This window comes from Trachypithecus francoisi, unplaced genomic scaffold (genome assembly GCF_009764315.1).
Source record: "Trachypithecus francoisi isolate TF-2019V2 unplaced genomic scaffold, Tfra_2.0 Lachesis_group13, whole genome shotgun sequence".
Taxonomy (NCBI): Eukaryota; Metazoa; Chordata; class Mammalia; order Primates; family Cercopithecidae; genus Trachypithecus; species Trachypithecus francoisi.
In genome coordinates this window covers 108860203-108872476 of record NW_022681458.1, presented here as the reverse complement: position 1 = coordinate 108872476, position 12274 = coordinate 108860203, and the positions used below count along the sequence as shown (strand labels likewise).

General features: G+C 42.2%; 1 protein-coding gene across 5 annotated transcripts in view; it reads right to left on the bottom strand.

Annotated features, from left to right (window-relative positions):
• The window catches only part of MAP3K19 (mitogen-activated protein kinase kinase kinase 19), a 67106-nt gene that overhangs the window by 25366 nt on the left and 29466 nt on the right, over positions 1 to 12274 (bottom strand). For 4 of the 5 annotated variants that reach the window (XM_033231681.1, XM_033231683.1, XM_033231684.1 and 1 more), the window contains exons 4-6: positions 10277 to 10355; positions 9077 to 9336; positions 1292 to 1335 (exon numbers count right to left, since the gene is read on the bottom strand). In XM_033231681.1, the coding sequence (XP_033087572.1) occupies positions 1292 to 1335; positions 9077 to 9336; positions 10277 to 10355 (383 nt within the window). The remainder of the gene's footprint in view (positions 1 to 1291; positions 1336 to 9076; positions 9337 to 10276; positions 10356 to 12274) is intronic. The other variant, XM_033231682.1, reaches the window with a different exon arrangement.

Here is a 12274-nt window from a genome sequence, read left to right as displayed (position 1 = left end):
CTATAATCCCAGCTACTCAGGAGGCTGAGGCAGGAGAAATGATTGAACCCAGGAGGTAGAGGTTGCAGTGAGCTGAGATTGTACCACTGCACTCCAGCCTGGGCAACAGAGACTCCATCTCAAAAAAAAAAAAAAAAAAAAAAGTCTAAGGGAGCTATTCAGCTCATTATGTAGAGAACAGAAACACTCCAGAAAAGCACTGCACCTGGCAAGGCATAATTTTCCCGGGAATGATTTGCTACTCTAGGAACTACATGTGAGTTGTTTTTCCAAGAAATACAGTTGACCCTTGAACAACACAGCTTTAAAATGTGCAAGTCCACTTACATGTGAATTTTCTTCCTCCTCTGCTACCTCTGTGACAGCAAGACCAAGCCCTCCTGTTCCTCCTCCTCAGCCTATTCAACATGGAGACAATGAGGATGAAGACCTTTATGCTGCTCCACTTGCACTTAATGAAGAGTAAATATATTTTCTCTTCCTTAGGATTTTCTTTTGTTGTTGTTGCTGTTTTTTTTCTTTCTTTCTTTCTTTCTTTTTTTTTTTTTTTGAGACGGGGTCTTGCTCTGTGGCCAGGCTGGAGTACAGTGGCGTGATCTTGGCTCACTGCAACCTCTGCCTCCCAGGTTCAAGCAATTCTCCTGCCTCAGCCTCCCGAGTAGCTGGGATTACAGGCGCCTGCCACCACGCCCAGCTAATTTTTGTATTTTTAGTAGAGATGGTGTTTCACCATGTTGGCCAGGCTGGTCTCGATCTCTTGACCTCGTGATCCACTGCCTTGGCCTCCCAAAGTGCTAGGATTATAGGTTTGAGTCACCGCACCTGGTCCCTTATGATTTTCTTAATAGCATTTTATTTTCTTGGCTTTTTTGTAAGAATACAGCATATAATACATATAACACACAAAATGTGTGTTAATCAACTGTGTATGTTATCAATAAGGCTCTGGTCAACAGTAGGCTATTGCAGCCAGGTGCGGTGTCTCACACCTGTAATCCTAGCACTTTGGGAGGCTAAAGGGGAGTATTACTTGAGGCCAGGAGCAAGACCAATGTGGCCAACACAGTGAGACGCTGTCTCTACACAAAACAAAACAAAACAAAAAAACTGGTAGGCTATAAATAGCTAAGTTTTAGGGGAATCAAAGGTTATGTGTGGATTTTTGACATCAGTGACCCTATCCCCTGCATTGTTGAAGGGTCAACTGTAATTGCTGAGGATTTGGTTCTAAATTAGTTGATAGAGTTTTTTGGTTTGAATTCTCAGTCAATAATGCTAGCACTAATCTTACCTCGATGCTTGGGCCACTGTACTTCATATCAGAGATCGAAGACTCTACAACAAGAAAAAAAATAACTGGATATTCTTAGTAGCAGAGAGAAAACAGTCTCCAGCTAGAGTCTGGGGTGAAGCAGTGCAGATGCTGAGGGGTCTGAGGAAAAGCTGTAGATACTAAAGGTTTCCCCTGTGGAACTCACACAGAGGTGAACTCGTTACGCAAAACTTCAGGCTACTGCCACTAGCAGGGGTTGCCGTTTTATATTTCTATCTCTATTCTGAGAGAAAACCTGAGATCTCTGGACCACAGAGCAGACCATTTATCATTCACAGAACATTGTCATGCCAGTTCCCCACATCCCAGTTCCTCACAGGGCAACGTGCTGAGAGCCGGGTGTCGACCTGCGTAGCTGGTAGAGTTGCATCACAGGAGGGAGCCTTGGAATGATGAGACTCAGGGGGTGTATTGGGTGGTGGCACTTTAGCCCATCTTTCCCTCCAGAGAAAGAGAGAACTTTCCTATGAATTGTAAGCAAATGCCTCCAGGAGAAAGGTGCCTCTATGTTTTATTACCCTAGAATATAAGCAAACAGCTTTTGGGGAAATCAGTCTCTAAACCTCTCTGGAGCAATACACTAACTTCTGAGGCGTTTTTGCTGTTGAATCATCTTCTGACTAGTTTCCTAGTGTTTTTTGCTTAGAAAGCCTGAACTGTGCAGAAATGTGAAAATATTCTCGTATAAGTGTCTCCCAACAGTTGTTTAAACTAGATCAACCATAAACTCTCAAGGTGAGTGTGAGGAAGACTCACCCAGGTAATGAGATGGGACTTACTAAGTAGTATAAAACCTAGAAGTTGTTCTCTTCTTACCAAAAAGTCAGAATGATCCCCAAAACCCCACGCACCACCACCACCACCTCTGCATAGTTTGGACTGTCTAAAGCTGAAGCCAAAAGCTCCAGTGTCTCCAGGGTCAAAACAGGTCACAGAAATGGATGAAGTGGGACAGGAAGGCACAGCAGTAAATGGAGATCATATGCCCCAACTAAAGGGGCATCATTACCCAGCTCTCAGTGGCATCATCCAATCCGGATGGGTAATCCAGCACTGCTAGATCTTCCAAGAGAAGCCAGAGAGCTGCAGATTTTTTTTTTTTTTTTTTTTTTTGAGATGGAGTCTCGCTCTGTCGCCTAGGCTGGAGTGCAGTGGCATGATCTCATCCTGCAACCTCCGCCTCCTGGGTTCAAGCGATCCTCCTGCCTCAGCCCCCTGAGTAGCTGGGATTACAGGCACCTGCCACCATGCTCGGCTAATTTTTTGTATTTTTTTTTTTTTTTAGTAGAGACGGGGTTTCACTATGTTGGCCAGGCTGGTCTTGAACACCTGACCTTGTGATCCACCCACCTCAGCCTCCCAAAGTGCTGGGATTACAGGCGTGAGCCACCATGCCTGGCCCAAGCTGCAGATTTTATGTGAAATCTCCTTCCCCTACCCTTGCTTATTTATGTGAAAGTTTTATATTTTTAATTTTTTGTATAGACAGAGTCTTATTATATTGCCCAGGCTGGTCTCAAACTCCCGGGCTCAAACAGTCCTCATACCTTGGCTTCCCAAAGTTCTGGGATTCTACGTGTGAGCCACTGGGACTGACCTCCCCTCCCTGGTTTTTCAATGTTGTGAGGGTCAAACAAATGTCTGTAGGTCCATTTCAGCCACAGGCTGTCATTCTGAAGTTTCACACAGAGAGAAAAAGACTTCTTCAAGATTTAACACAGTAGAAAAGCCAATCCCAGGTGAAAAACAAGTCACCTAGGAAGAGGACCCCAACAGGAGGGGCCACAGGCATTCCTTTGGACACAGCTGGCCATGGCACCCCCACTTCATTCTTAATGCATTTACTCAACAATTATTTACTGAGTGCCTACTGAGTGGCCAACACTGTCCCAGAAGATGGCAATTTATAGTTGTGAGCAGGAAAGACAGATCTTTGCTCTTTGCCCCCCCAGAGGTTGCATTCCAGAGGTTGAGGTTTTCATTGAAAAGATGTTAGAAGTTAATCCAGAAATACAATTGAATATAATTTATAGTTGGGTACATATGGATAACATCCTGAGTTTTTTTTTAAAAACCCCTTTCAAGTATTCTTATCAATATTTGGATAAATATTATCCAGTATTGGTCAGGAATTATGTGGGGTAAAGACTTTTGGTGGAAATGGAGAGGCAAGATCTTTCTGGTAGGTAACTTGACAATATGTGTCAAAGCCTTTTTTAAATGTGTAGAGACCAGCCTGAGCAACATAGCGAGACTCCATCTCTAAAAAAATGTTAAAAGTAGCCAGGTGTGGTGGCATGCACCTGTACTTCCAGCTCCTCAGGAGGCTGTGGCGGAGGATCACTTAAGCCTGGGATATGGAGAATGCAGTGAGCCATGTTTGCAACACTGTATTCCAGCGTGGGCAGCAGAGCGAGACCCTATCTCCAAAAAAGTAAATAAAATAAAATGAGTACAGAGTTCCAATTAAAAATGGCAGATTGAATTTACAAGCTTTTCTCCAGTCCCTCCACAAATCACACTAAAATCACAGTAAAGGAATTAAAAAATGTGTAAATAAGGACAAAAAAATAAAAACACACAAATGATAAAACAACAGATGAGCAATATCAACATTTTGGACAGGGAAAACTATATGGACGAATAAGAACTGATTGAGTTGTCAGCTTTCTGTGTTCTGCCCAACGCTTGCAAGGGGAGAGCCCAACCAGAAATAAGAATCTCGGACAGGAATGGGAACTGAAGGTACCTCCGAAGACAGGGATGCAGGCAAGACTGAAAGGAGAGGGTGCTAATAAGTCTGTGCTGGAACAAGTCCCAGATTCCCTGCCCTGTCCACTATGAGGAGTTACTCTTCTCCTTTCCTGCAGATGACTGGAAGTTTACTCCCTGGAAGGCTTGACACAAAGATGCTAAGGAGCTGGATATGGCTGAGAGCAGAAATGGGGTGCTGGAGTGAAAATATGAGGATTAAGGAGAAGTGTACACACTGAAATATGAACCCCATTCAGTGCCAAGAACGTTGCCTCTAATAACCTGTAGGCAGGCACTTGGATTCTCTCTCTGGGGAAAACTAGCCGAGAGAAAAGATCCATCAATCTATACAAGCTGACACTTGGGAACCCCTCTACCAATCGTCCAGTTCTCCACCTATTCAGCTCCCTTGAGGACCATTCAACAAGCTCACTCAAACATACAGAACTTTTTAGTGAAACCCTTTAGATACAAATAGACAAGATTCAACTGATATGTAGGGAAATGCTCCAATATGAAAATACAGAGAACATATCAAACTGAAAGAAAGAAAGGAGCTCAGAAGAACTAGAGACAATAAACAAACAACTCTGTCGTTCATATTCTCCATGTACCCCTTCTCAAGCAGCTGCTGGGAAATGTGCCCTAGTAAATGAGGATTAAGTAAAGCAAGGAAGCCGGGCAAGGTGGCTCAAGCCTGTAATCCCAACACTTTGGGAGGCCAAGGTGGGTGGATCATTGAGCCCAGGAGTTCAAGACCAGCCTGGGCAATATAGTGAGACTCCATCGCTAAAAAAGAAATGTTTTTAAAGTAGCTGGGCCTGGTGGTGCGTGCCTGTAGTCCCAGCTACTCAGGAGGCTGAAGAGGGAGAATGGCTTCAGCCCAGAAGGCGGAGGTTGCAGTGAGCTGAGATCGCGCCACTGCACTCCAGCATGGGTGACACAGTCAGACTCTCTCTCAAAAAAAAAAAAGGAAAGGAAGATTAAGCCACATATCCAGTACACAGGGATTCAACACAGCAAGGAGGCAAGGGAATTCCCAGGATGACACGAGGGGAATCTCAGATGGGCGGCTGGGCAGTAGAACCAGAGAGCAGGTGGTGCGGAGTAAAACTGGAGGCCAGGAGGGTCCAGGAGCAATGTCTCCAAAAACAAAAGGAACCAACAGATTGCCTGATATCTAATCACCTGTATTGAGATTTGTTTTACAGGTGCAATACCCAGGATGGGATGAATTAGTAACAGATATACAAAAAGTAAGTAAATGAAGAAATGAGGTGGTTATTACTAATGCTGAGATAAATACAATGTCCAAAAGGAGAGGAAATGTAATCAACACACTATGGAGCTCAGCTGCAAATAATACTTTACCTAGTCATAATAACAGAGACATTGAATATTGATTTCAAAAAAATAAACACAGGCCGGGCGTGGTGGCTCACACCTGTAATCCCAGCACTTTGGGAGGCCAAGGCAGGTGGATCACGAGGTCAGGAGATCAAGACCATCCTGGCTAACACGGTGAAACCCCGTCTCTACTAAAAATACAAAAAATTAGCCGGGCGAGGTGGCGGGCGCCTGTAGTCCCAGCTACTTGGGAGGCTGAGGCAGGAGAATGGCGTGAAGCCGGGAGGTGGAGCTTGCAGTGAGCCAAGATCATGCCACTGCACTCCAGCCTGGGTGACAGAGTGAGACTCCCGTCTCGAAATAAATAAATAAATAAACAAACAAACACAAAGATTGGGAAAACTGGGCATTGCTTGTGTGTGAGGCAAGTAATGTAAAAGTAATAAATCTTAACAGATGAAGCCCAAACTGGACAATCAATAAATACCACTCTAAACATGATATGTAGCAACACGAAAGCATACACTAGAAGAAACAGTCTTGTACTAGCTGTACTTTTTTTTTAAGAGATGAGGTCTCACTCTGTCTCCCAGGCTGGAGTGCAATGGACTAATCATCATCCACTGTCGCCTTGGTCTCCTGGAATCAAGCAATCCTCCCACCTTAGCCTCCCGAGTAGCTGAGCTATTAGGTGACTGTGCACCACCACAGCCACTTAATTTTTAAAATTTATTTTTATATATGTACTGTCTTTTTTTTTTTTTTTTTTTTTTTTGAGACGGAGTCTCGCTCTCGCCCGGGCTGGAGTGCAGTGGCCGGATCTCAGCTCACTGCAAGCTCTGCCTCCTGGGTTTACGCCATTCTCCTGCCTCAGCCTCCGGAGTAGCTGGGACTACAGGCGCCCGCCACCTCGCCCGGCTAGTTTTTTGTATTTTTTAGTAGAGACGGGGTTTCACCGTGTTAGCCAGGATGGTCTCGATCTCCTGACCTCGTGATCCGCCCGTCTCGGCCTCCCAAAGTGCTGGGATTACAGGCTTGAGCCACCGCGCCCGGCCTATATGTACTGTCTTTAGAGATGGAGTCTGCCTATGTTGCCCAGGCTGCCCTCAAACTCCTCGCCTCAAGCTAATGCTCCTCCCTTGGACTCCCAAAGTGCTGGGGTTACAGGCCTTTTTCTTTTCTTTTCTTTTCTTTTTTTTTTTTTTTTTTTTTTTTTTGAGGTTTCAAGTGATCTGCCCGCCTTGGCCTCCAAAGTGCTGCCCTGGACCTGATTGTTATTATTATTATTAATTAAAAATGCATTTGTAATGGCTATGTGCCAGGTATGACGCCCGGTGCGTGGAGGTTGAATGATTCTTACTTTTGTAATCCGGTGAAGATGAGCACATAAACAAATAGTGACAATTATGCTTGATTAGTGCTATGTTGTAAGTAAGATCAGGATCCTATAGGGGAACAAAGAAATGGCAACTCATCCAGTTTTGGGATGTTCAGGAAGACTTTCCAGAGGAAGTGGATTCTAAGACAAAACCTGAAGGATGGCATAATGCCTCAGCAGAAAGAACAGTAGGTGCAAATATTCACATGCATGTTTAGGGAATAGAGGGCATCTAGTGTGCTAAAGTTTATCAAACTGCTGAGGAAGAGTGGCAAGATATGAGGTTGAAAGAGGCTGTTGAGGCTGAACACGGTGGCTCACGCCTGTAATCCCAGCACTTTGGGAGGCCAAGGTGGGAGGATCACTTTAGCCCAGGAGTTCAGTAACAGCCTGGGCAACATGGTGAAACCCCATCTGTATCAAAAAAATAGCCAGGCGTGGTGGCATGTGCCTGTACTCCCAGCTACCCAAGAGGCTGAAGTGGGAGGATCGCTTGAGCCCAGGATGCAGAGGTTGCAATGAACCAAGATCATGCCACTGCACTCTAGCCTGGGCAACACAGCCAGACCCTGTCTAAAAACAATAAAACAAACAAACAAACAAAAAACGCTATCGAGATTTGGGAACTTTGTAAACTTCAAGGAGCAAGAGTCTAGGTCCACTTCACAGTCCAGATTTCATATGAACTCTTTTACATACAGCCCATCAAAACACTGCTTCACCATCATGCCAAATGAAACAAGCCAGATGCAGGACAAATATTGCATGATTCCATTTATATAAAAGACCTGGAATGGTCAAATTCATATTGAGACAGAAAATAGAATAGTGGTTGCCAGAAGCTTTGGGAGAGTGGGAAATAGAGAGCTATTGTTTAATGGGCACCGAGTTTCAGTTTTGCAAGAAGAAAATGTTCTGGGGATGAATATTTGTGATGGTTACACAACAATGTGAATGCACTTAATGCCACTGAACTGTACACTTGAAAATGATTAAAATGGTCAATTTTATGTTACACACATTTTAGCATAATGAAATCAAAAAACATTTTTAGGCGAGGCAAGTTGGCTCAGGCCTGTAATCCCAGCACTGTGGGAGGCCAAGGCAGGAGTATCACAAGGTCAAGAGATCAAGACCATCCTGGCCAATATGGTGAAACCCCGTCTCTACTAAAAATACAAAGCTTAGCTGGGCATGGTGGCATGCACCTGTAGTCCCAGCTACTTGGGAGGCTGAGGCAGGAGAATCACTTGAACCTGGGAGGCAGATGTTGCAGTGAGCTGAGATCATGCCACTGTGCTCCAGCCTGGCGACAGAGCGAGACTCCATCTCATAAATAAATAAATACATAAATTTAAGCACTGCTTCATTTAAATTTCACTTAAAATGTATCCTTCTCTTAAAATCCCATAATAATTATTCTTTCTTTTTTTTTTTATTTGGTAAGATGCCTCACAGCTCCACTGGCATGCAGTCTCCCTCATTGTGATAAATCAATGAATGTAACTTGTTGGATTATAAGGTTGTTCCTGGTGGTTTTGGCTGGTTGGTTGAGGACAGTGGTAAGCAAATACCAAAGACAATGTTGCCACAGGGGGAAATGCTGGCATCAGTGCTGCTATCTAACAAATGAATCTTGGGCTCAATGTAGTTGGAAGTAGGCTCTTAGACTTGCACATTAACTTGGGGATCCAGGAATAAGGCTAAAGTAGACTCAAGTCCATAACGACCCTAGGACCTGGTAGAAGTAAACTCAATACTTCTGGCCAAAGGCACCCACAGCATGGGCCCCCAAGATTCTCACAGATAAACATCAACAAAATATGAGCTCACAATGAAGATTTTCAAACACTCAAGAAAAAAGTCAACCATAGTGCAAATCAGTAGGATATTGTTAACTGAAATTATCAAATATAGTTTATAAAATAACGTCTGAAATGTTTAAAGAAATAAGCAATGACATAATCTAAACAATAAGATATTCTCAAAATATTTGTCTTCTATTCCTTGAACAAATATGTAAACATTTGCACATATAGTGTTATTTCTGCTGGAACATTATGCCATCCTTCATTTTACTTGTTTACTAGTTTATTGTCTGCCCCACACCCCCATGACCCCCAGGAATGTAAATTATACAAGGGCTGGGGTTATTGTCTGATATGTTTACTGCTATATCTCCAGCATTTAGAACAGTGCCTGGCACAATACATAAATATTTGTTGACCGAAAGGACTCACTATGGAATTCAATGTTCAACTTACCTTCAGATTTTCTTTGCTGCTCCTTCAGAAAATGAGGAGCATCTTCTCTGGTTACAGACTTGGAAATGTTCGGTTCTAAACAAGATCTCGGCAGCAAAAAGCCCAAGTTCACATCGCAGAGCTCCCTGGAACTTTCCTCTTTTTGCAAAAGTAAGGGTCGCATGGTCAGCGTGTTTGTCCTGAGCTCCACCATCTCAATTTTATTTGGATGAGAAACTGCATGTGCTTGTGCCCATTCTTGATGCGATGAGGTTATCTGACTAAAGGGGGAGGGAAATGTTTTATTTAAAACTCGGTTGCCACATCTTCTGAATCTCCAGTTCTCAGTCCAACCTGACATCACTAGAAAGTTTGAAGAACTATTTCCAAATGGTGCTGCTGAAAGGAAAGGCTGAATCCTGAGAGGGTAAGACATCTCCACCCACCGACTCCCCCCGGCCTCCTCAGCCCTCTGTACCTTCACCTGGATGCATTAGGTTTCAGCTCACTCTCATTTTCCCAATCACCATTTCCTTGCACAGAGAAATCAGAGACCAAGGGCAGGAATGGGGGATGCACCTTTTTATCTCCACAGGCATTGACTAGCCCAGTGCTTCTCAAACTATCTTTGATGAAGAACTGGCATTTAAATTTTCCAATCATTGTGAACTGATACTTTTGTAAAATATAAGTGAATTGCCATAAAAATGGAAGAAAAATAAAAGACATGCAAAAAATAAGCTTCAATTTTTTTTACTACCCAATCAATGAACGTAAGTTGTTTGCCAAATTGCTTTGTAACTTTTTTAATAGTCACCCTCACAGCCTGTCCTGACCTTATCATGGACTGGTAACAGGACCACAGAACCACATTCTAAGTAGCTCTGCCCTGTAGTAGGGTCAGCAAACTACAGCCCAGGGGCCAAATCCAGCCTTCAACCTTTTTCTGTAGCTTTAATTGGGTCACAGCCACACTCCTTTGTTTACAAATTATCTGTTGCTGCATTCAAATGACAGTTGCAGATTTGAATCATTGCAACAGAGACCATATGGCCCACACAGCCAAAGTGTTTATGATCTGGCCTCTGCCACATACTATTTATTGCGACCTCTACTTTTAAGCATTATTATGGATTGAATTACTAATAATGTAGGTTGCCACATGAGTATCACTGCTTCATACTTCATTTCAAATCTGATAATTCAAAGAATACTCCTTACTTCTTTTCTTTTAAGTCTTCTTGGCTCATTTCTTGAGGAGGACTGACATCTCTTGGAAAAGTCACAGTGATCTCAACACCTATAGAAACATACCACAGTAGTAGAAGAAAGAAAGTAATGAATTCCAGTGGAAAGCAGGAGACATACTTTATTTGTTTGGCTAATCTCTTCTTAATGATTACAAAATGGACATTAACCAGGGGCTGAGGTTTAGCCATCTTTGTATCTTTCCTGTTCAGAATATGATAGATCCTAAATAAATGCTTGCTTAAAGAGCAAAAAACCATATAATAATATTTTACAGATGTGAAATAAAGTTTTATAACAAGCTATGTTGTCCCCAGGATGAAGAAAACAGGACCACCTTCTATAAAGTGTAATGACACCTATCTCCCAGCACTATCGTGAGGATTCAATGTGATAATTTATGTAACACCAAAGATGTGTGCTTGCATTTGTAATTTTGGTCGTTCCATGAAATAATTCCCAGAATAACCCTTAAGACAGAAAGTTCCAACTTATAGAATACGCACTTGCTCACAATATAAGATGTCAAGCAAATTTATGTAAAAAACTAGTGTGAACTACTCTGACATTGCCTGTTCTTTAAGGTGTGTTCATTCGTTCCTTTTTTTCATTTAACAAACTTTTATTAAGCATATGCCAAGCCCAGCACTTTGTGCTGAAAACAGGGAAATAAACAAGATGCAGCTGGGGCCCTAGTAGAGCTGATAAGAAAATACAGAATGCAGTGAGATAAGCACTGTGATAGAAGCAAGTGGTGATGTTGGCGCAGAGAGAAGTGTCCTTCTGGGAAGACGCAATGCTTGTCCTGGTATTCATTTCTATCCATGTATCTGTCAGAGCCATTTATTCACTCAATCTGCATGTGCCTGGAGGAGCAATGGCTGTATGAGCTCCACTAATTGAAGGCTGGGGAAGGAGTATCATGGGGAGGATAAGCTTAGAGTGTGAATCAGACATCCCTTCTCTGCCACTTCCTGGGTGACCTTGGGAAAGTTGCTTAATAGCTGTCATTGTTATCTAAATTAGTAGATTTTTATTATTTTAAAAGACTTCGGATATATTTGTTTGTAACACATAGGAGCTACCATAGTGAAAGCATTTTTGTTGTTCAATTTTTATACCTGTGCCATTTAACAAAACAAGTACATTAAAAAAAAAAAAAAAAAAGTAAAAAATTCCAAAAGGAAAAGTTGTGTTTACCATCAGGCAAATGATAATAGTGTTTACTATCATTGTCATCCAATATTATGTTTTGTGCTACCATAAAAATGTAGCTAGCTTTGGTTTTCTTAACGTTTCTCAAATAAGACAACTTGATTGCATGTTTTCTAATACTATACAATTGCATGAAACACTTGTCTAAAAATGAAGTTTCCTTGGAATAGTCCATTGTTTTTTCAGTTTTCAAAGAGCCTATCACCACACTATGTAGCACAAAATGAGAGGCTTGGAATTATTGAGCTGGAAGGAACTTAGAGGTCACCTAATCCAAGCCTTTCATTTTAGAGACAAAGAAACTGATAGCAATGAGTTTGCATGACATGCTCAAGGTCGTTCTCCTACTTGAAAGGAAGACGGATGTCTTTCACAACATTTTTGTAGTCATCCTTGAGTGCAAACACCTAGCTGACATGTTAGAGTGAGAAAAACACACAGCATACTTTCCTAATAACTAAACTGTCAGTGAAAAGAATGTTCTGGCACAAAAGCTAAATGTATTTAGTTCTTTGTTGTGAAAATTAGAAAACTGACTGTATTCACATGAACCATATTTAAGGACAACTGTACTTTTGCAGTTGTCAAGAATTAATAGATCCAGAATGCTTTCAAACAAATTTAATGTGCTTAAAATCTGTTCATCAGCTGACTTCTTTTTCAAACCAAGAAACAAAGATATAACATAAGCACATGTAAGAGAAAACCTACCTGCCTTTCAAGATACTGTTAAGAGCTAAGGGCCACTGTCCTAAT